This window comes from Pavona decussata, unplaced genomic scaffold (assembly GCF_977016875.1).
Source record: "Pavona decussata unplaced genomic scaffold, jaPavDecu1.1 SCAFFOLD_38, whole genome shotgun sequence".
NCBI classification, from domain to species: Eukaryota; Metazoa; Cnidaria; class Anthozoa; order Scleractinia; family Agariciidae; genus Pavona; species Pavona decussata.
In genome coordinates this window covers 495,326-519,365 of record NW_028145460.1, presented here as the reverse complement: position 1 = coordinate 519,365, position 24,040 = coordinate 495,326, and the positions used below count along the sequence as shown (strand labels likewise).

Genomic DNA, 24,040 nt, shown 5'->3' with positions numbered 1-24,040 from the left:
AATACAGTCACCTCTCTCGTTGCGGCCACGCCTCCTAAGCTATAGACACCTCCTGATAAATATCCACTTTCTGAAAAACCACTTTGCTTCAGTCAAAAACTCTTTTATAAAGTATCTCGAGAGCTCTTCAGTTATCGCTTCTACATTTGAGAAATTTGCTAACACACTGAGGCATTTCTAACTGTATGTGGCTGGACACGGAGATACTGGGATGATGATGGGTAAATTAGTGTTAACGAAAGAACTGTTGTCTATTTACGTAATATATCAAACACATGAAGGTGTGTTTCATTAGATATCCAAACACTGAGAAGTAGGTTGAAAAAATGAGGCGCAGCTGAGTTCTTTTAAACGACTTCGAGGTGTTTGGATATCCGATGAAACACACTTTCGAGTGTTATGGCTTCTCAAATGATCAATAATTCTTCGAGAAATTCAAGGCTAAAGTTGGCAAAATGTTATGGTAATTAGGAACAGATATCCCAACCACGGTCACAGTAGTGATTTTCTTTGTTTTCTCTCGATGAATTATTAATGAGTTTGAGAAATGATTTTAACTGGTAATCAGATGCTGGCAATAACGCTATATATCTTGTAAGTCAATTCAGTTTTGGGCTTTTTGTGATATATTTTTTTGTCCACCTCCCGCAAGCAAGCACGTTTTCGTGCACCAAGAGAGAGATGTTGGTACAATTCAAAAAGGTTCACGCTCCAATTATACTTCCTTCAAACAACTACCAGGGTACTGTTTGATATTAGTGCACTGTGCAATTATTAATATCAAGAAAGTAGACAACTGGTGGTCCAACCATAGAGAAGTTAAGAAGTTCAGTAAAATCTCTAACATCTGCCGTAACAAAAATCTGCGCACTGTCTCTTGCTCATTTACAATGCATCCGGCTTGAACAGCATAATAAATTTCACTAAAGAGCGTTTTCACTCACGTGACTACCGGCCATATTGGTTTACTAAAACAAAAGAAAGTTTGTGCATAAACATAGAGTTCAATTCCCAGAGGTTTAGTTTGGGACACCAACATGGCCACCATTTCTTTGTTTTGGGACACCAACGTGACCGCCGTGACGTCATGTGAAAACACTCTTTACGAAACGCTCAATAGCCAAAGCTTGAACCTATGTTTATAAACTTCCTAGTTGGTCTTGTCCGTAGAAACGACACTGATTAACCTATACAAGAATTCTTGGAAAATCATGCATATGCATTTGGAACCATAAGATTAATTCTGCGCATAACAAAGGTTAAATAAGACACTGAAAATGTATGCTTTCAGAAACAAGAGGCTTCCAATATGCAGCAAGATATGCTGGAACTATTGTTGTAAAGTGATACGACCGGGAAAAGATACGTGGATAGCCTTTTTCTTGAACATAGATTACATACATATTCTAATGTCTGTAAAAAGGAAAGAAATTAAGGAAATTAAAGTTTTCCTTTAAAAAAAGATACCTCAAGTCATCTTTCATTCAGTATTTTATCCAGGCATAGACTGAACGGTTAGCGTAATTTGTACGCAAGCTTTGCATCTCATAGTGAGAGGAATTAATATCAGGGGCACCCAACGGATCGTTTCGGTAAATTATCTGTTCGGAAGGTCCTTAATCCCCTACAATTTCCTGAGGGGAATTTTCACCTCGAACTTTCCTGATACGGATTGATAAAAATGTCGTTTCGGGTACCGAAAAAAGGTCAGCAAAGATTTTCGGAAAGGAAACAAGACCTAAGGTTTTCGGGAAATGGACAAAAATGCCCTAGTAATTTCGAAAAGACTGAAGTTCCCCTAGAATGACCGAACAGATAAAAATATTATAGCGCAGCCTAAAATGAACCTACAGAGCTTTAAAGGCACCCCAGATAGCCTAAAATAGCGTTTCAAAGGATCTGAGAGAAAACTGTCGTTGGGTGCCCCTGTTAATATCGACAAACGCGCTGAAGCGGCAGTTTCAAGTCGAAGTTATCTGGCAAACAAACCTTTTCAATTGACCACAAGGTTGGTCAACCCATTTATTATGATACGGAAAGAGCATGACACATCGCTCCAGGCCGCCGTTTGGATCACCGGGGAGCCACCACGTAAACTGTCCCTCTAGAGCAATACCATCAACCCAGTACCACTTTAGATCGATCTCGCTTTGGTAAAGCCCAATCCAAATTTCAAAGTTCGAGGCTAACCACACTAAGTGGTTATTATCGTTGGCTGATCTGATTACTGGAAGGTCCGCCCCGAACTTCTGGCAGGTTGCTCGAGCTACAGGCCAGGTTGCGGTGACAGCGTAGTCAATAAACACACAATTGTTCTCGTGCTTTCTCCAGCCTGGCGGACAAGCTGATTCGGCAAGACATGAAAAAGAAAACAAAAGAAGAAGAGGAAAGAAATGTTGTAAAGGGGCCAAGAGGAACTACCCCAAAGGCCAATTTTTATCGCAAATAGGGACAAAATGAAAAATCAAAATGTGGTTATTTTTTAGCTGAGAACCACTTTCAAAGCTAACTGGTTTATTTAAGATTATACATAAATACTAAAATTATTGATTGACGACCCATTCAATGTACCGTGGGTAAGCTTCATCCAGATCATTTTTAATTGACTGGCTTGTCATGAAATCTTTCCCTCCAAACTTGATAGCAACGGTACACCAATTTATGTTAGAACGGTAGCGACCGTGCACAATCCTTTGTTGTAACGTTCAAACTGCTGGTGAATATTTCACAGGAACGTTTCTATTGGTCTGTTGCTAGTCTAACATCGGGACCTAAAAAATATTGCAGGCCTTAATTCAATGCTCCGTATACAGCAGCTGTGTTTTAAACAGCGATTTCTTCAAACCAGGTCATAAAAACATGTCTTTGCTTTCTAATTAGCAGAAATACAATAAATGAAATACTATCTTCACAATGTCGCCCATAAAATCCTTTGACACAGCTGCAGTCATATCTGGCCATTTGGTCAATGCACGTTCCTCCGTTTAAACATGGGCTGCTGGCACACTCATCTATATCTAAAAATTGTGCAAAAAAATATAATAATAATAATAATAATAATGATAATGATAATGATAATGATAATGATAATAATAATAAAATAAAAAAAAAAACACCGTCAAAATTTCTCGCTGAGTTATCACCTGTTTTGACTTTAGGCAAACAACAGAAGATGGTTAAGAGGGAGAGTCTAGGGGTACTATGACACTTTTCCTACACTACTCTCAACCCTCTTGGCTAGTTTGTACTCTGCCTAGAATTTATAATTATATGAATATGTCTGTAATTTTTTATTTGTTTTTTTTAGCTTAGGATACGAAATTGTAAATAAGTATGGTTTTTTGTTTGTTTTTGTTTTCGATAAGATTGTAAATTAACTTGGAGTAATATTCAAGAAGGTGTCTCAACAAACGCGGCGAAACTTGTGTGAATATTTATAAAATGGACAATGTACTCTAGAGAGGACTTTGTAATTAAAGCCGGAAGCACGAATGAAGTAATGAGCCGGACAAAGTTCAACTTTGTCCTCACTTTTAAAACTTTGAATAATAAAATTAAGGTGACAGATTCTTAACCAAACATAAGCTTTGTTAGCCTTGTATTTGCAAATAGGAGTTCTTTCTTTTTAAAGATCATAACTTGCGTAATAAAAGCCAACTATTTTGTCGTTTTACTTCGCACGCAAATCATCTCGAAGATTTTTGAAAAAAGTCTAATTTTATGAGGGATAACCGACATCAAAACAATGTGTAAAACGAATAGATTCCATATGGTGGCGCGCGGATGTGTACTCTAACAGCGCACAGAGTCTGTCAAAACATGGTAAGTACGTCTATTTTCCTGCAGCTCGTTGCTTACTTCGTCGTTTTTACCACGTTTTGACGTCACCTGCAACGATGACGGCAATGAGAGCAAAAACATCACTATTGAAAAAAAATCGCGTTTTTTTAAACGTTGACGCGATTATTCCAACGCGCTTTGAATGTCATATGTAGGTGAACTTTCCAGGATTTGAATTTTTGGAGACCAAACCCAAGTTTAGAAAGAGAAAGGACAATTCGTCGTGGTGTGTTTACGTCCTCTATAAGACGTCCCATCAGAAAATTTCACGTTTTAGGCGTGCAGTGATGACAAAGAAGTGTACCAAAAAATGCAATACACGTGCAGAGTTGTTGTTTTGGTTATTAAGCCTATTGCTTTTTTAACGTTCTCGTTACGTCGCCGTCATCGTTGCTAAAGCTCCCTATTATCAGAGTACACACGCACTGCCAAAATGCAATCTGTTTGTTGAATATTGCACGTTTCTTGTTTATATGTTTGATACAATTTATTGTACTATCTTACTTTAACTATAATATTAATTTGGAAAATTGCCTGCGATTATTCTTGGTTTAATTCACTTCTCCCAAATGCTAGGTTTATATTTGAGTAATTTTTGTTTTAAGCATGTTAAGTTTTATTTACCGTGATTTCGCCACGTGCCCACCAAAAGCCATCTGTTTCCAAGTGAAGGAAAAATATGAAGACCGATGGACGATCCTATGAAGATAAAGATGAGTATTTCCCACTTCAGTGTAGAATTCATGGCAACTACGTTTCACTAAAGCAACAGGAATCCCTTTGAGAGCTAATCTAAGGTATGATTTACTGGAAGAATGGAGATATCACCACGCTTACACGTAGAGGTAAGTGGTTAAGATGAATGCGGTCTTCTTCTTTGAACAAACAAAACTGGGAAAATCACAAGGTTATATTGAAGCAATTGAATACTGCGCCTTAATTGAAACGGTAAATTGTGGACATTACAGCCTCAAAACTTTTTTCACCGTTTTTTTTTTCTTGTCCATAGAGTGATCCGCCGCCACGTCTGTGCAAAATCACGTTTTTATAAATATCAGTCCTTAAGCACCTCTTCTTGACCTTTTAATCTCATTTCCAGATTTAAAAGGCCAGGAGAGAGACTGCAATATCCGTGTCTTACCTCCCCAAATATTTCTGTCGTTGTCAGTATCTTGGATTTCTGGAGCTGGGTTCCTGGTAAAGCGAGTTTCAGGTACAAAAGGAACTTCCTGGACAAATTTAATTCCAGGCGTCTGTCTGATTTTCGCCCACGTCGTTTGATGTATCACGTGCCAATTAAGTCCATAAACGTCTGTGCTTTCCATGTACTGCCTGCCGCGTTTGCTTACACCGTAAAGACGTTTTCTCTGATAATCAAATGCCAGAATTGTAAACAAACGAGGATCAAGACCTAGAAAAAATAACGTCTCCTATTAATACAGTGGTACAGGCAGATGTAACGGCATTATTTGAAACAAATCGAGAAGCCTAACTCAAGAAAAAAAGGAAACAGGACCATTCGTAAAGGTAGCGTCGTCCGAAGTTATCCACATCAAGAGACAAAGAGAAAAATTTAAAATGAGTAATGTGCTACATTTCATTTTGCATGATAAAATAACGTTTACAGTGACGGTCATAAATTTCGATATATTTAGTCAAGATATCAGTTGAATGTGGAACACTTGACACTGAACACTTGAACACTGGGAAGCAAAAGACGACTTCAAGTAATCATATTATTTTGAACAGCTAGAAGACCCTAGGGACGAGTAGAAAATCTCCAGATGCTTGAAGATCCTACAAACAATATCTTTAGGATCTTCATCCTAGATCTAAATCATAATTTTGAAATGTTTTCTTTTACATTCCTACCTGTGCTGGACACACCATGATTAACTGAACGAAAACATGTGCTTCTTGGAAACCTGATGAGATAATCACACCAGCCGTTATTACGACACTTTATTAGCATCTGTTACATTATTGTCGCTACTAACAGAAGACTGCTTTGACTAATGGGCATGAAATGCGTAATGTTATAAACAAGCAAGCAAACAAAAAATAATTAAAAGAGGTTCTAAAACAAAGCTGACTTTGTGAGTTTAATGTTTCAATTCGTAACAATATTAGGCGAAAATTATCTTCTTGAAGCGGCATTTCAAGCGAAGAGACATTTTGTTCTTTTCTTCAGAAGGTTGATAAGAACCTGTATAAACGTTTCTCGAAGTCTCCTTACCCCTCCTCTTGATATTCACCAAAGCACATAAAAACAATTGATTGGCTGCTGTCATTTATACAGAGAAACCCACGCTTCACGATTGCTACACTTTCTGTAAAAAAATAAAATAGAACTGAATTTAGGTATAGATTACGTTACGTGGATTAAATTTCGATGAAATTCCAGCTCTTACAAGTTTACTTTATCCGTCAATGACTGGCATTAAATGCAAAACATTGAAAGTTAATTTTTTTGCACTGATTTGATAAAAACCTGGTAACTGTTTTTGATGGCAATAGGAACTTTTAGTGTCTTTTAATCACATGTGGAGTCCATGTTGCTCAATTTCATGGCATAGAAAAATATTTGCTGACGTCATTGTTTACAGTTTGCGTCATTATTATGTATCAAACAATGTACTACGAACAAATGAACTCCATAGATTAAGAGAGCACAGCGGCTTTATAATCAGGGTACATGTCAGAGCGATTGCCTTGTTGAATATTCTTAAAGAAATAAGCTTTCAAATACTGTGAAATTTACAAAGAATGCATATCTGGATGGCAGTACAATCGTGCCGACTTTGACTCAAATGTGTTTGGTAAGATCCTCCCATAACGGCAACCTCACCGCAACAGCCAGGAAATTCTCTTCACATTTTGTCGACAAGAGTTCTTTGGCTATTTATTCTTTACCTACAGAGTACCTTTTTCTTCGACAGGATTCCCATAAAGCTCTACGCGCATACATCTCTCGCCTTGAGTACCGCTGAGGTCAAAAGTCACTCTTGAGGCTTTTTGAGGAATGACAAGGGTGTGTGAAATTACGTCGTCACTTGTGTTTCCTTGGAAACGCTACAAAAAGCAAGAACAACGAAAACAATAATGAAGAGTTGTGTTGAATATTTTACGTTACATGTTGTAAATCCACTGAAAGAACTCTTCGGCAACCACGAATTGTCTTACCCCGAGTATTTCTCTTCTAAAGCCTCTCGATTCGATCTTGAACGCTTATCTGGTTTTCGGTTATGTCTGTCAATTACCCAGGGAATCATTCCTCTTACTTACCACGTTTTCAGCCTTTCCAGTTTCTTTCATAACAGCACTTATGCACTGATCATGCGTGCACAACATGTGGACCCAATTCACCACAGAACACTTCATTTATTCATCATCCTATATTTTAATTAGCGTTGTTGTTTTGGGTGAGTGGCTAGGTTATGAGAGCTGGAGCTAGAAAAATTATATTTTCACGCATTTGTTGGGAGCTGACCAAAATTACTCAGTAGTAGCAGCTACGATCTTAGATTTGTCAAATGTATAAACTCACATCTTTATCAACATACTCGGAGCTTTGAACATAGCTGACTCTACACATAAGATCGATGATGCATGGAGCAGGGATCGCGCATAGCTGAGAGTTTAACCGTGGTCAAACGTAAAAGAAAAATGAGGAAAGCCCGTTAAAGGTAAGCTTTTTCCTTTGGGAGCACAAAGACAATACGTTTTTATGAGTCTTAGTTTACTAAAACTGTGAAGTTTTTTTTTTTTTAAACTGAAGTAGGTGGACACTGATCGGCGTTGTGTCTTTGTTTTCTGTTTGGATGTGTGACATCCGGAAAAATAATTTACCAATTACAATGGGTCCAACCTTTTCTTGTATATCGTAAAATGATTTAGTAAACTCACAGACTCAAGTTCTCTTCTCTTGAGCTCTCACAGTAAAAACTTATCTTTAATGGATTTTTCTTCTTTTTTGTTACGTTGGGCTGAAGATAAGGTAAAAGCTCTTCACCCCAATGTAGCTTGGGTTCGATTTCCGAACACGCATCATATCGGTGGGTTGAGTTTCGTTGTGCTTCCCATCCATTTTATCGTAGTACTCCCGTTTCCTCCACTCATCAAAAACCAACATTTATAACTTTCAATTCGATCTGCAGAGTCTCCTTAGTGTGCTCTGCGTCAAATACACTGACATTTACTGAAAGGCCGTTTTTAGCATTATAGTTGCCTGATTATCACAGAAAAAGGCGTGGCAACGCCCAATTTTATTTTTAGTGCTCAATCCCCCTTGCTAAGATCTGCGTTTCTTGAATGGTCATAAACTGCGCGAAAATACCTCTGTATTAGGAGAAACCGTCCGCAAACTTTAATTCTAGTGATTCAATTTGTTTTCATTGTCAAACCCAACAAATTTTGAAACTAATGACAGACCTCTAGCATAAGCCTAAAAACTTCCTCTGAAGGATTATTAGACGATACCAAGTGAAATGACCTTTTTAAGTTGTAGTAAAGGGTGCATGCGCATTTCTCCCATGTACTTAACGATCCTATGAGAAAATAGGTCTGTAAAAAAGATCAACCTGTATGTCAGCGCTTAGAGAACCCTCCTTTGGAACAACAGACACACTGTAATGATATTCCAAATGCTGACTTTCTGTCTTTTGAATATACCTTCGTCTTTCCATTCTCTTCATAGTTAACCCCGTCAAATGCCAGGTAGACGAATTCAGGAGGCATCTCGCATTCTTTGTCAGGCTGACACATTTTCCCCTGAATTGAAACCTGTTGAAGTAGAAAAAGCGATTATGTTAGTACACTTGACGGTAAATGGCAACATTTTGATTTGTTGAGTCTGTTTTGCAGTGAAGGACTGCTGTTTGCGTTCTTCCAGAATCTATGCTTAAAGTATTTCTCGAATTCCGTAACATTATCATTCAAATAACAGCTACTTAGCTGCAATTTACCGTTCGTGGTTTTAAAAAAACAGACGGCAGACTTGTCTAGTACGTACTTAGACACTGTTCGGAATACATATAAAAGATACATATTTTAAACTTTTTACCTTGGTGATTGAATACTCTCTCTGTAGGTCAATCGTCAATGCCCTGACGGAATCCGTCTCATTAACACACCACGCTTTTTCTGGTCCTGCGTTAAGACGGGACTGATACCGTGTCCCTCCTGTTGTTTCACTGGAAGCAGTTATCTGAGAATCTTTGATGTCGCCAGACTCCATACCTAGGGGGCGTGGTACTATAAAGCGTACATTAGCGCACTTAACTAAAATAAAATGATATACAGCACAAAACCAATTTTCATCCAAAGAAATAGTGAAAAGTACCCTGGTCCCAGAGGTTTTTCTTGATTTTTCCCCACGTGTTCGCCGCTTCGCGGCTCTCTCACGTGGGGAAAAACCAAGAAAAAACTCTGGGACTAGGGTAATTGAAAAAATCAATAGTCGTATAATCCAATTTTTAAGCAACTTCAACATATTTTATCGGTGGAAAATCTTGAACTAATGGTTCCGTTTAGTTACCAAGAGCTCTTCTAGAATAGACTACAACAAGTTTTAAGCAATGTTTCTTAAATACACAGGAAGAACATTATAATTTCAAGTTATATTGCAAATCATAGATAACGTTGCGTCTTTAAGATATGGATAATTGCATAAATATGTAGAAGTTGTTTAAAAAATGTATATACAAGCTTGGTTGTTTTCTCTCTTTCTTTGGACGATAATGCTCTTTCAGTGTATTTTAGAGAAATCGCTAAATAGCTGATTATAGTTTCTCCTGCGAGAAAAACCATTCTCGGTGCTCTTTAGAAGAGCAAGTTGATAAATACCTTTAGTTCAGCAGTTTTTACCAAAACACAAAAAAATCTCTGTAAGAGTTCTCCTAATAAGGGCGACTACCTCTAAGATCCTCAAATTCAATTTTTATCTAAAAAATACATCTTGCTGTTAAGTTTTCGATCAACTAATCTTGGCAAGTGGGTAAGAAATATAAAATACTTACGGAGAAATTTAACCAGCTTAAAACTTTCTTATTCGAACTTTTCTCACCCCGGCAATTTTACAAGCCGTGCAGCTGTTAGTTCTGGAGAATAAGAATCATCTAATCTAATTCGTTACTTATAAACAATGATGCTCCACGTGTATAATATGATAAATTGCAATCATAAAATTTAATTAATGTAATAAATCTGAGGGCACAAAGTTAATCTTCTTTGAGCACTCATCGCAACATGCGATTCAGCCCAAGTTCTGAGGAATAAATTACAAAAGTGGCTCATACGAACAGGCTCTTGTACATATCAGTGGAAAATTCCATCCCTAGTCTGTGAAAATCTGTTAAATATTTGGTTGCAATCCAGTTTCAGTTCCACAAGTGAGAGGTGAAAGTTGTGACATTACGACTTAAACACGGCCATATTTCCCTCGAACATATATGCATGTCACCAACGAATGTTAGCAACAAACCAATAAATGAGACAACTATCGCTTTCAAATTTCTCCACGAAGTAAGATTAAATGTTTCCGATTAGGTTGTAACAGAAAAGCTGGAAGGGTTTCGTTAAAGCGTTCATGCAACGAGATAAGTCCATCGCATTCAAACAAATTCACTGTCCACCATGTTTTTTTCTTAGCCGAAAATTGTCGAAAACGGAGATAATTGGTTCCTAGCAGTCAGCGACTGTGGCCGAGAGTAATACTTCCATGGCAACCTCAAAATGGGTGTTATTTCTTTTCTTACCTGGCGTACATTGTTGGTGTAAGTTTGAGGAGCATCACCCTAATAATTCTCGAGATATTCTTGATTTTGTGATTTATCTTTGAACTGAGACGATTCGTGACGTCATCAGCTTTTTAACAAAAACTTGAATATCTCTGAGGCGAGAGAAGATACTCTAAAAGAAAAAACAGTATTCTTTTCTCTTTTAAAGGCCTTTCAAAAAGGCATAAATTATTTTGCACTTCATATGCACTTTAAAGTGGCTTGAGCCAATAAACGACCTGGTCAGCGACTAAGAAAACAACATGATGGGCAGTGATTTTGTTTCAATGTGATGGGCTCATCCGTTGCATGACCCTTCCAATCTTTCTCTTATAATCAGATCGGTAAGAAATGTTTAATCTTGCTTCGTGGAGAAATTTGAAAGCGATAACTATCTCATTTCTTGGTTTGTTGCTAACATTCGTTGGCGACATGTTAGATGGAAGTATGGCCGTGTTAATCGTAATGGCACAAACAGAAACTGACACTGGATTGCAGCCAAATGTTTTAACAGATTTTCACAGACTAGGGATGGAACTTTCTACTGCGGATTTGTACAAGAGAATGTGAGTACGAGCCATATGTTTGCAATTTATTCCTCAAAACTTGGGTTAAAATCGCGTGTTGCGATAAGTGTTCAAAGTAGATAAATTTTGTGCCCTCGGATACAGTACAGTACAGTAATTAAAGCTTCTGATTGCAATTCATCGTATTATAAACGTGAAGAGTAATCTTTGTAACTAGCGAAATAGGAGGTTTTGAATGAACCGTATTCTCTAAAACTAACTGCTGCAAGTCTTGTAAATTTCACGATCACGCAACTGCATTTCGAGCACAGCCTGGGAGGCGAAAAGTTCAAATCACAACATTTTAAGACAGCTACCTACTTGTCAAGAGAAGTTGATGGAAGAGTCATTAATGAAATCTATATTTTAAGATAAAAAGTGAATATGGGTGTCTTATAATAGTCGCTCTTAAAGGAGCTGTATCATGGGAGATCGATGGGAGATATCATGATTTTTGGCCAAAATTCACCAACTTTAAATTTTGAACACTGTGTTACTTAATTTCTCAATCGCTAATTTAAAGAAATATTACTAGTAATTCTAAGACGAAAGGTTGAACCAAAATATAGTACAACCGGCGATTTTTAGTGCGTTACAACAGCGAAATTTGAAAACGTCTGCCAGACGTTTTCAAATTTGAACCCCTCTCTATCTTGGTCATCTGCTGGCGAAAATATCCGTGGATAGTTTCTTTGCATTCTGATAGCCTTTTAATGGAATTTTGTCATTATATCTTGGCTGCTATCAACTGAATAGCGTCTTTCCGATTTTCAATGTGTTACTAAAAATAGCGTGATACTGTCCCTTAAATGACGATCTGTAATTGCTGTTTCGTGCTTAAAAACATAACAATATAAAGTTTTACTTTAGTGCAAACAACACACTGTTACTACTTACCATTTCCTTTTTCCTTAAGGTAACATCCATAAAACTCGACCGCCATTATTGACACGTTAGTGATCCACGAGCGCGGATTGATTCGTAAAAACTGGCTGACGATTGGTGGCTGGAAAATTACTACTTTTTCTAGAGTATACATGTCGTTACCTGGAAATTCCTAAAGAGGGAGAAAATGAGAATTAGTTGCACAAGTTTAAGATGAAAACAACATAATTTTTGCAGATGGTCTTAACTGAATGTCATAAGTGTAACAATTTATTTTAGGAGAAAATTTTGATGCGGTCGGGAAAACTGCCAGAGCATATTTGAGTTGCTTAGGTTTTTAGCCTTCTTGGCAAAACAAGTTTGTAAAGCTGACTACTATGTGCTTGTTTCCGATCTTACTTCTGTGGTCCAGAATGTATGGCCGTTGCGGCAATAAAAATAGAAAAGCGATTATGAGTTACAAATACTACTTAACTCTTTTTAGTCCTAAACAGCCTGTGCAAACCAGAAGCCCATTACCTGGAGAGTACAGCTGCTGTACATTCTTGTCATGGCATTTCCGTTCCCTCAGTTATTGTTAGAAACTAAGACTCCCACGGTAGGCTAGGTAAACAATCATGAACTGATGTGGACCGGCATTTAAAATGTTGAGGGAAAAAGTAATCTAAAAACAGACCAGTCTGTGAAAGCAGATCGCTTTATTTATTTCGCTTCTATCTAGTTTTGTTTCTGGTGTTATCGTTTCTCTTAGTGGACCTAAATGTCAACATTTTTGGACTTACTTTACCCACTCCAAGTTTTATTATCATAGGATAAATGCTCCTGAAGAAAATGAAAGAGAAGGGGCAGGGGATCTACTGGCCTTACTTGAAAATACAAGAAGGCCTAAGCTTCCACTACACAGGACAATGTTCCTGGATGAACATTTAAGAGGGTCATAGGGTCTATTTTTATATATTTTTAGTTAAAAGATAGCGATCTATGCTAAGCCAGTATTGATAATTACCTTTCCCTTTCCAGTTTTTTTATCTTTTAAAATCTTCCAAATTATCTCGTCATCGCTGGAGGACACTTGGAACGAACTCACATGAGCATCACGTGATCCCTCGATGGACAACTACAAGAAATACGAATTTTTTCCTCAAGGTTTTTTCTAAAAAGTATTTACTAGGGTAATAGTCTACAGACTCCCGAGAAATAAAAGCTGACACTATTTGAACAAAACAAGGTTGCAACGAATGATCACAAGCTTGTTAAAAGCAAAATCGGGTGACGTGTGCTAAACTTAATGATGCGCCTTTTGTAAATTAGGTTAATCTAATAGATATGAACAAGAACATTTGTTATCTAAGTAAAAATAACTTCTACGCTTTTTCTAACCGAAGAGTTGATTGGCTTATGCAAAATCTACCCCGACTAATTGGAAAAATAAAATCAGATTGGTATTCTCGTGGAGTATTTGCCACATACAGGCGTCCCTTCTAAAAGTAGGCTGTCATTAATGAAGATAGACCTTTTCATCCATTTTTCTTTGTTTTTTTTTGTCGTGTCATTTCATTCTTCAAAACGGTCCTGATGGGCTCACTAACTTACCGCTTCAACTTTAACCCTGGAGCGGAAGTCGATTTGCAGAAAGTGGTTCCGGTCAAACTGAAGAAATCCTTCTTCCACCATGAACGCACCAATAGAGCCAGGTCTGGAATGGTAAGGAGCATTTCCTCCTCTGTTCGGTTGGGTCTTCATGTAAGACGAAGAAGATAGCTGACTTTCCTTGATCCGACCGTCTCTCATCCCCAATGGACGAAATCTAGAGCACGCTAGACAAAGGAAAATGAGATTTGTTGATATTCTGGCGGTCTATCCAGTTGAGCATACCTTGTAACTCAATATTTCTTCATTCACTAAAACCTTGGTGTCTGCCCTGATCGTTTTGGTCCCGAAGAAATCCTCATTTACACTTAACACTGAACAAGAGGAGAAAATGGTAAAGCTCAGGGAGGATATCGATAAGTGTTTATCTTAAGCTATTTCTGCTTCAGTCACAGCCAATGGACAAAAATTGTTTTGTCTTTAAAGTAAGCCCTGCTATCGAATACGTCATGATGAAACATGGCCCAATGAAAGTTCCAATATCTGCCTCTGACCGTAACACACTTTCTAACGCATTGTATAGACTTCAAAGAAGTGGAGGTATCGTTTAATTTAAATTCAAATGAAGGCTTTCCAATAGTACTAGTCCAACTTTGTTTGTTGCTGCTTTGCTTTCTTGGTTGCAAGGTTTGGTTGGTTCGCTTTTTTCCACAATCTTTCAAAGTAAACTTTGTTTTACTGTGTTTGTGTTTGTTTGTTCGTTTGCTTTTTTATTCCTTAAGGCCGGCAAAAGCTACTAACTTGGTGCGTAGTACACAAAAGAAGAGTATGCTTGTTCCGTTTGGGACGCTGCACCAGGACTTTCATCTTCCGAAGTGTACTCTACTGTCACAAAGATTGATGTTTCTGCAGTCTTCCCAGATGAGGTTATCTTCTGCTGATCAACGTGGAACTTGACAGCGAGGAAAATATTTTCACAAGGAGCCGGTTTCGCAAACTAAAATTGATAAATGTTAATGAATGCAAAAGGACCATTATCTGGTCCATTCGTCTTTAGAGAGAGACTTTATTGACGACTATTGAACATATTTTTTGAAGATTATGACGCACTTTAGCCGGCTGTCACTGGTCTCGACCACTTTGCAGGACTTATACTTTGACAGATTAATAGAACCATTCTTTATCGCTTGATACAACAATAACGGTACCAAAAACATGCCTAAACATTTGTGAACAAGTAACGGTCATTATGTTGACATTAAAGGTTACCATAGCAACAGTATGACCTATTAAAAACACTCTTAATTTTATCTTTAAGTGGTTATAACTTTAAAACGAGTTCGGTGGCCCCCATATGTTATTATGGAACTGTTATATCAGCATGTTAAGATACAATTTTTCAGAAAGTTTTAAAAATTCCACCAGAAGGGTTGACATTTAAATAAAAACCTTAAATTCTCGAAAATTTAGGGTGGCTCTGAACCCCTCTGATGGAATTTTTAAAACTTTGCAAAAAATTGCTCACCAATAGTTAAAATTTTTTGGTGTAATTATTGTTGTATCAACTGAGAAAGACTGGTAGCATCGATCCGTCAAAGTGTAAGTGTTGTTAAGTAATGGACACCGATGCCAGCCACCTGAAAGAGGTTTAAAATCATGGACAAACCCAACACTTAAGGGGTTATTAAATGGTGTCATTTTCCTAGATCTTAAAAAGGCTTTTGACACCATGGATCACGAAATCCTTCTGCAGAAATTGAAATTTTCTTGTATGTGCCAGGCCAGCCTAAACTGGTTTGCTTCATACCTCACTAAAAAAACTCAGAAGACGTTTCTTGAGGGAGTACTGTCAGATAGCAGCACAATTAAATGCCGAATACCACAGGGATCTATTCTTGGTCCGTTACTTTTTATTGTTTGCATTAATGATCTCCCATCATGTGATCTCTATTCTAAAGTGCGGTGCATGCAGATGATATCAGCTTAACTGTTGCACATTTTGATGAATGTACCCTGGAACAACTGATGAACCATGATTTACATGAAATTCATTCTTGGCTAATAACTAATAAACTAATCAACTTAGATCGGTTTTAAGGTAGCCCCTCAATACATTGCCGTTGAAAGGCCCTCGAAAGGTATTATTGTATTTCCACGTTAGGTTGGAAGTCCAGGTTAACACCAGCATCAGTTCAGAGTTGTAAGAATGGAAAATAGTGGCATAGAAGTGTAATTCTACCTTTACAATTAAGGCCGATTCCTGGTCAACCAAGCCAGTGTATTGTGGTCCATTTATGACTTGAGCAGAGTTGAATTTGAGTGTTGAAGGAAAGGACCACCTTGCAACAATGTTACCGGCTGCCCCTCGAGAACTTGGTTTGTGAGCTATGGTAAGGTGATTGGTGACTAAGCCACTGCGGAAAATCCAGAACATCATACACAAAACTAGCTCTTGGTTAAGGTTAAAAAATTGGAAAGAAAAACAAGAAAAGAAACAAAGAAGTCCTTTGTTATTTCTCGGCATGATCAGATAAATGGAAAAAGATTTTTTTCTCTATAGCTAATAGTAAGTTAATAATAATAATAATAATAATAATAATAATAATAATAATAATAATAATAAAATTATTAAGCTTAATAATGTTATTATCCAAAACTTGCATCGGTTACACGTGTCTGCTGTCCTTTAAATCTATGTTAATATTTCAATCTACTCAAATTTGAGTTAATGAGTTACTTTATCAAGTTTTTTTTAATTACTTGTATTTATTATTTTAATTAATTTCACGATTCATTCCTCCTTTTTATTGTGATTAACATTCAACCCAGAACCCCCTTGAAAACCACTTTGTGAAGGGGCTTTCTGGTTAAATTAATTGATAAATAATATTAAAATAATAAAATAACAAAGGTTTAGGATAAGGCACGTTCGAACATTGAATGGATTTGTGACTTTACGTGTATTGCAATCACACTTAATAAAAAAAAGAAAAAAAAAAAAAAAGAAAAAACGACACCCACCTTTGCACAACAGGTTCAGAAAGATTGGCCAATGACACGCTCACGTCAAGTTTAGGTTGTCCTCTACTTGTAGCAACACAATGCCCTTGAGAAAGAGCCTAAAAGTGTGGTATATAATTACATCTATTTATTTATCTATTTATTTATTTATTTATTGTTCATTTATTTATTTATTTATTATATTTTATTATTGTTTTAGTATACACCAAAACAGTAAGACAGGCACCCTCTCGTGTTCGTTTAGAATCAGCGAAACTTCTTTGTGATGTCGTAAAGTGCCTATGAGGTTTTAAACACGTTTAGCTTACTTGAAAGACCTTTCAAAGTAAATAGGAATGGTTTTACCTCTTTTTGTAATAACCTTTCTTGTTCCAAAGATGTTAAAGTTAAACGTTGAAAAAATGTGATGTCGTCATAATGGTTACACTATGGGGGAAAAGTCACAAAATCAAGAATATCTCTGGAAATATTGCATTAATGTAGTTCAAACTTGGCAGCATTAATGTAACTTGAGAAAAACAAAGTAGTGCATACTCTCTCATGTGGGAATGACATTCCTATTCCTTAATTGTTGATGAGAAGGCTAAGCACAATATAGATATGCGTCCTTCTCAAACAGGATGTTCTCTTTTGTATAAAAAATCACAAAAAGCAATGTGAGGTTCAAAGCAGAAAGGACTGGAGCCAAAAGTGTTGCCATAGGAACATCACACTATAGATCAACCTGTGTCTTTCTCCCGCAATAAAAGGAACCTTGGCCTGGCTAAGCCGCCAGTCATTTCATTGCAGACACTGAGCTGTGAACATCGCAGAGTCCGTGCGGCAAGATACAATAAAATATTGACAGATTAAATTTAAATTCCTATGCGTATTTGCCTCGTTAATAAAGCTAGAGATTTGCTCATTTGTTTTAGCCGCTCAATTATAATATATTTTGTCAAAAATATTCTTTTAACAGCTTAGGTTAATTTTGTCAAAAAATGTTTGGCTTTATTACTTGAAATACCGATTCCACAACGTTTACTTCCTACTTGCTCACTATGTCCGCCATCCCTAATGTGACGTTGAAGCGGTTACTGTGTGACAAAGGTGAGAGGAGCTATCCCTTTTGTATTCCTGGTCCTTGTTTGAGGCACAATACTGGTGGCAAGTTTTATTTACCTAAGCCCATTCTTTCCAAAGACATTCATGATTTTATGATTTGTCTCCATGATGTAACCACTGGAACAAAAGAAGGCATCGCAAAACTAAAAACACCAACATTCCTTATTTTAAAAAGCCTTTCAAATAAGCTTAACTTGTCTTCTACTTCATAGGCACTTTAAAGTTGCTTTACCCATCCTTTTAATTTCAAAATTTTAATTTTACTGTCGAAACATGTTTTCAAATTTAAAAAGTGTTGTGTGGTTTCTTAGAATATCGACATATATATCTGCTACTATCAAGACCTTTTGGCAATATACATTTTCAATTTACATATACTTTACAATCAACAAAAGTTATACGTACTTGATAATAATTCGTGTACATATCGCGACACAAAATCAATTTTAAACATTTGAACAAGCATTACTTGCCTTGTAGGAAGAAGTTGGTTGCTGCCAGAAATTTTAAAAGAAAATGGTTTTCGATTTGTTCTGTAATGATTTGGTTAGAAAGAAAATCCGAGTTCTCCCATCCGGAGTGGAACCAATGACCTTGGTTCAACTCGTGTTGAGAGAACTTCAATTTTCATTGTCCGAGTATGCCTGTATAACTGAATGAAAAATTAATCTATCATATTAATGTTCGTTTACAAAAACGTAAGTGGAAAAAGTAACAAAGCGATTTGTCCAGCCAACAAATTTTTGTTCTACTGTGTTTATATATATGTTTGCAGTAATCCCGAAGGGAATGACATAATTTTTCTTAAGCGTGTGTAAGGTGCGCTATACACGTGCACTAAAGCTTCTCCGCTGATTCTTGTTTTCGATCGGACTTACCATCCCTTGTCTCCAAATCAATAGAAGTAAAAGCAGTGTCATCGTAGTCTCGAAAGATTTTAAATGAAGTTTCACTCCCTAAAATAAAAGAAGGAACGCAAGAAATATAAAGAAATTGTTAATCAAAACAAGCAGGCCATTAATTAGAAATCATTCATCTAGCGTGATAAATAAGTAAAAAGGAGAAAAAGATAAACAGTGAAAACATCAAGACTTAAAAAGCCAGAAATTTAATCACCTGACCTGTATCGTTAAAATTTAAAATGGATTATTTATAGTTTAAAAGTTTTTGTTTAAGCCTTTGCAGTTTGTAGACACACCGTCTGAGAACTTAAATGTAACTTGTTTGCTTGTGAATATTAAGTTCACTTGGCAATCAACTTACGAGCAGAAACACATCTTTTGTAGCAACATTAAGAAGGCAAACACCATAATACCATGCCAACTTACCAAAATAATTACACATTTTATTCTTCTCGTCACCGTGCAGAAAATATTTTTCTTTAACATGATTGAAACTTCATTAACGTAAAGAGGATCGACTCCCGAGTCAATTACTAGCAAGATCATTAAAATCAACGATTCGCGCCGTATAATTTTTTTTGTATAGATGTCTTTCTATTGACTCTCAATGATCATTAATTTGTTGGGCAATAAGACTTGCAAGTTAATACTGCACCTGGCAAGAGATTTGGGAAACGCGTGCTTGCTAAACGACGTATTCTTCGTTCGTTTCAACTTCTGTAATCTACTGATCTAGCCAACGTTTATTGAAATGGCAGCTGCTACAGGGATTTTGACTTTTTTGGTTAAAAATTTTTGCATCAATATCATACAGTTACAAAAAGAAGATTGAAAGAGAAAGAAATCAACTAAATTCTTGAAAATAATATGTCATGATGTGCTCTAGTGGAAAATGCGATATGTTTAAAAAATGTCAACCTAATCTTCTAAAGTCCATCTATGGTTACAGACAATCAGGACAGTTTTAGTACAATGGTGGCAGTTTATAACAAAACTGGACCTTCATTTATGGTCGGCACTGTTAATACTAAAACCTTTGGGGGTTTGAAATGACACTTTGCCTTTAAGAGTCGTAAAACTACCCACCTCAGTCTGCTTTTTATATTTATTCCAAGGTATTGATTGCTTTGTTGGTTTCCATCACGTTATTCAGCAAGCATAGAATAATAATCATCAAACGAGGTCTACATCATATTGTAAAAATTTCCTTTAACTTCAAGTAAGAAGCACAGCGCCTGTTAATCCCGGTTGTATTTTCATTTTAAAGTGATCTGTATACATTGTTAGTGACGCTCTCTTCATTTTGGGGTTAACTTGAAGACTTATAACCGATAACCAACTAGCAGATATCAACCGCACAACCGTTCGTATCATTCCAATTTGACTGGAACAAAATAATCTGAAAATTACTATCAGTAGGACCCTCAAATAACACGATGTTTATCACCATGTTTTTTCTTCTCGGTTTTAACTATAGGACTCATCAATCAATACAAAATGAAGTTCAAATGAAGTCAATCATGTTCTGATCGATGCCTTTGTGTATGGAAATTTGCGACGTAATGATAAAGGGAAAGAAAAGCTTAGCTAAATAGACCTACCATATTGTTAGCACCGTGTTTTTCAGTTTTTTTGGCAAGATTAAAAAGTCAAATATAGTGTGCACCATATTAGCCCCTCTTCTACTTACGTTTCAGTAGAAATATGGGTTAATTTTTCTGAAATGAAAATGAGATGAAGTCGATACAATTGACACACTTTATATTATAGCTAATCATCAAAATTCTCCACGAGAAAGGTAACCGATAGCAATAACCAAAACTTCGGCAGTTTATACTTGTGTGAACCTAGAATAATATAAGACTCCCATTCAGACACTTGATAGTTCGACGTAATTCTTAATTATTACTTCAGTTATTTTCCTATGCAACCCTATAAACTAAAATAGATTCAGTGGCCGAGTTTTTGACTATATGCTTACAATTGCAAAAGTCGAGAATATTTAATACTCACATTAGGAAACTGTGTTGCAGGATCCTTTCGAAAACCGTTGAAAAAACACATCTGTAAACTCCTCAGCTCAATAAAACTCCTCAACTTGCAAATCAAACTCTCTCACACATGTGCAACTCATTTTCGGGGTGGGCATACTTAGGGACTCGTAAACTAAGTTGGGAGTCTCTAACATGTTATCAGGTAAATAGGGCGTGTTTGCGACGCAACAAATCACATGAGATTGTTTGAAGTGAGGACACGCATGCGTGAAAGCATGTAAAAGGTGATTCGTTGTGTCAAAAACACGCCGGCATTTACCTGATAACATGTTGGAGACAAAATATATTTATACATTTATTTTTACATAGGAATGGGTTAAGATTTTGTTCTTTCGGTTCTCGACCTGAATTTAAAAAAAAGTACCGACATAAACACTAGTTTTATTTTCACTGTTTTGTCTTGTTTTTTTACTTTCTTTTCTGCCTCGTCTGTCGATTAGTTTTAGTGATTCATGAGTGTGCACACTGAGGTTCATCTGCCCAAGTTCATATACCGCCTCTTTTTGAATACGCGGCAAAACCAACAAATTAATGAAGACTATTGAGATGCTTAAGATAATCCATCGCTATACTGCCCGCTTATAAATATTGAAAAGGCAAAAACTATTCAACTTAAAATTCTGTGTTTTGTAAAAGAAACTTATGGCTATTGCAGTCATCCTTAAGGTGCAAGTTTGTAAAGAATATTTCAGAGGGACAAGAAAGAGCTGTTTGTTTGCCAAAACAATTAGCTTTTAATTATACATCATTCACCAACAGAAGCTAAACTGTAAAACAGGTTATAAACTTTTACCATGCCAAGGTGAGCTCTAACGACAAGGCTTAATTAGCTAAACATTTGCATTTTTCGTAATTTATATACAACGTAGTTTTAGCAGAAACGTTGGGTTTTTTTTTGTACATTTAATTTACATTTTTTTAACAAGAATAACTTTTTATTTCTTATCATTTATCACAAAATAACCTGAAAATTCCTCTAAGAAGGACCTTCAAATATTACGACATTTATGACGATGTTTTGTCTTCGCGGTTTACTGCTGGACTCATCAAATATGCTTTTCACAAACTTTCCATTGAACATCGACTCCCCGTTGATTTCTTATTATTATATTGTAAAGTGTTTGACTATAAATGCTTGGGAAAAAAATAGGGGGTTGCTACAGCCTGTTTTATTTCTCTAGCTCTGAAGAACAATTGTTCAATATGAATTATAGTTCAAAGGAGGTTCAATCTACGTTCTGGTGGGTATTTTTAATGTAAGGATACCTGCAACGTAATGTCAAAGAAAATATCTCACACTGCTTTGTTCAGTCTTTTTTGTAGATGCAAACATTAAACATAGTGTGCATTATTTTAGTCGCCTATTCTACTTTTTTGTTGAAATATGAGTATATTTTACTGAAATGAGAAGGGGATGAACTGTACACAACTGACACACTTATAATATTGTTAGCTATCATCAAAACTCTCCACGAACGAGGTAACCAATAGCAATAACCAAAACTCCAGCAGTTTTAAATATTTTTGCATGAACTAAGAATAACATTCACATTTATAAACCCTTGATAGTTCGAAGTACTCTTTTCTTTTCTTTTTTTTCTGGTTTAAGTCATATGTCCCGTGCAAACTTGCAAACATGCAAACTTCCGAAAATAATATTGACTGTGTACTTAAAGTTACTCCTTAATTTATTTAAGTCTCGGTAGAAATACAAGTAAAATTTGTGATTGTCAATGTTATGAAGATGAAATCGATACGAGCAAGGCAACCGATAGAAATGGACGAAATTCTAACTACATTTAATTGCGAGAAACGAAAGTAAAACTCATATTCATGCTTGTACAAATGCCAGCCAAAAAGCTGAAATTGTTTCACGCTTCAATTTTATGCAATTAAAACTATGCAAAATGGGCTAAAACCGTGCTCTAGTAAATAAATTACTAGCTTAATGAGTTGGTAGAGCACTGCATTGGCATCGCAGAGGTCCTCCTTTCATCTAGAGTGGTACTGATTTGAGCAATTGGCATGACCTCGGAACAACTAACCGCGGGAAATATACTGAGCAAGGTCTTTTTCTGTACGCTAAATTCTATCAGGTCAGAACTTCCTGGATATTTTGCCAGACAGGCACCTTATATTCAAGAACAATTAAGTATACATTAACTATAATAATTGATCTCCTTGGATCTCCACTGCACTTTAACACCCTAAGTGAGTAGAGTCTTTGTTTGCTTTCTTCACTATATATTCTACATGATGGTCCTAATTCAAATCTGAGCTAATAATTACACCAAGTAATTTATGGCTAGGTACTGTTCCAATAGTATTGTTGCCAGCCCACCACAATTGGGTTAAGTATAAATTTTTGGCTGTACATGAAATTTATTGTCACTCATTAGCCTACATTTAACTGGGTTAAATTTCATCCTGTGGTCTGCAGAATAAGTATACATGTTTAAAATCACTAGCAACATAATTAAGTAAACTTATGCTATTCCTAGGACGGATCCCTAGCGCGGTTGTGTCGTCCACGAATTTGATACATAAATTCCAGGAGCGAAGGAGATTATTAGTCATAATGGTGAACACACCCAATTTATTGCCTTGAGGAATTTCGCCTTTACGTGATTTTCATTCTGAGACGGCATTCCCGATATTGAATGCTTGTGAAAGACACTGAAAAATGCCTTAACCCCGATCTAGACGGGGCTGATTGTGATTGCTGAAAACAAAACTGCCTGTCAAAACTTGCTTGCCATGGTAACATCAAAGGAAATTAACACTAAACTACCACATCAAATTTTTCCAGATAAATTTCTGAAAAAGTCTCAAATATTAAAAGAAAAAGTTATTCAGGTTCAAAGTCGCCGCCACAATCATCCTCAGCCATCCCTCCTCGGTCTAGATAGGGTTTATCCGGTCCCCTTTAATGTTTGGAGTTTCTATATGGCCAGGCTAGCCCCTGTCTTTGTACAGATTGTCTTCATAAAAAAAAAAATTTAAGCTCTGAAAATAGATATAAGTACGTAAATTATGATCATCCGGGTGAGTGTAGTCCTGAGAAGGACTGTTTGTGGTGACTTTGACTGACCGGTTTCGACAACCTGAGCGGAAGTCATCTTTAGAGTCAAGTGAATTGTGAAACGTCAGTAGGTGGTATATACGTCTCTGGTTGTTAACCTGATTGGTCAACGAAGTCCAGATGTTATTGGTCGTTTGTCAGTAAGCCGTGATGTTATTGGCTGTGAAGACTGAAAAAAGTGATTGGCGCGTTTCGATCCGTCTTTTGTTAGTCAAAAAGT

The 24,040-nt window shown here is 36.5% G+C and overlaps 1 protein-coding gene across 1 annotated transcript; it reads right to left on the bottom strand.

Annotated features, from left to right (window-relative positions):
* Positions 1–1,676: 1,676 nt before the first annotated feature.
* On the bottom strand, positions 1,677–18,732 carry LOC146483431 (uncharacterized). The gene is made up of 16 exons (XM_085105656.1): positions 18,661–18,732; positions 16,679–16,776; positions 15,897–16,071; positions 14,459–14,654; positions 13,661–13,884; positions 13,074–13,184; positions 12,080–12,239; positions 8,903–9,093; positions 8,512–8,622; positions 6,765–6,912; positions 6,077–6,170; positions 5,713–5,765; positions 4,982–5,251; positions 4,465–4,539; positions 2,904–3,017; positions 1,677–2,344 (listed from the first exon to the last, which is right to left on the bottom strand). The coding sequence occupies exons 1-16, from the start codon at positions 18,700–18,702 to the stop codon at positions 1,962–1,964; spliced, it is 2,445 nt and encodes an 814-aa protein (XP_084961782.1). The 5' UTR covers positions 18,703–18,732; the 3' UTR covers positions 1,677–1,961.
* Positions 18,733–24,040: the final 5,308 nt, after the last annotated feature.

What these genes read in the sequence shown, in the direction of transcription:
- LOC146483431 (XM_085105656.1), bottom strand. Translation starts at nt 18,702, where the DNA reads ATGACACTGCTTTTACTTCTATTGATTTGGAGACAAGGGATG. An exon ending in CCAGGGTTAAAGTTGAAGCG is followed by an intron (nt 13,185 to 13,660) that starts GTAAGTTAGTGA and finishes TATTTCTTGTAG; the next exon opens with TTGTCCATCGAGGGATCACG. An exon ending in AAGAGAATGGAAAGACGAAG is followed by an intron (nt 6,913 to 8,511) that starts GTATATTCAAAA and finishes TGCTTTTTGTAG; the next exon opens with CGTTTCCAAGGAAACACAAG.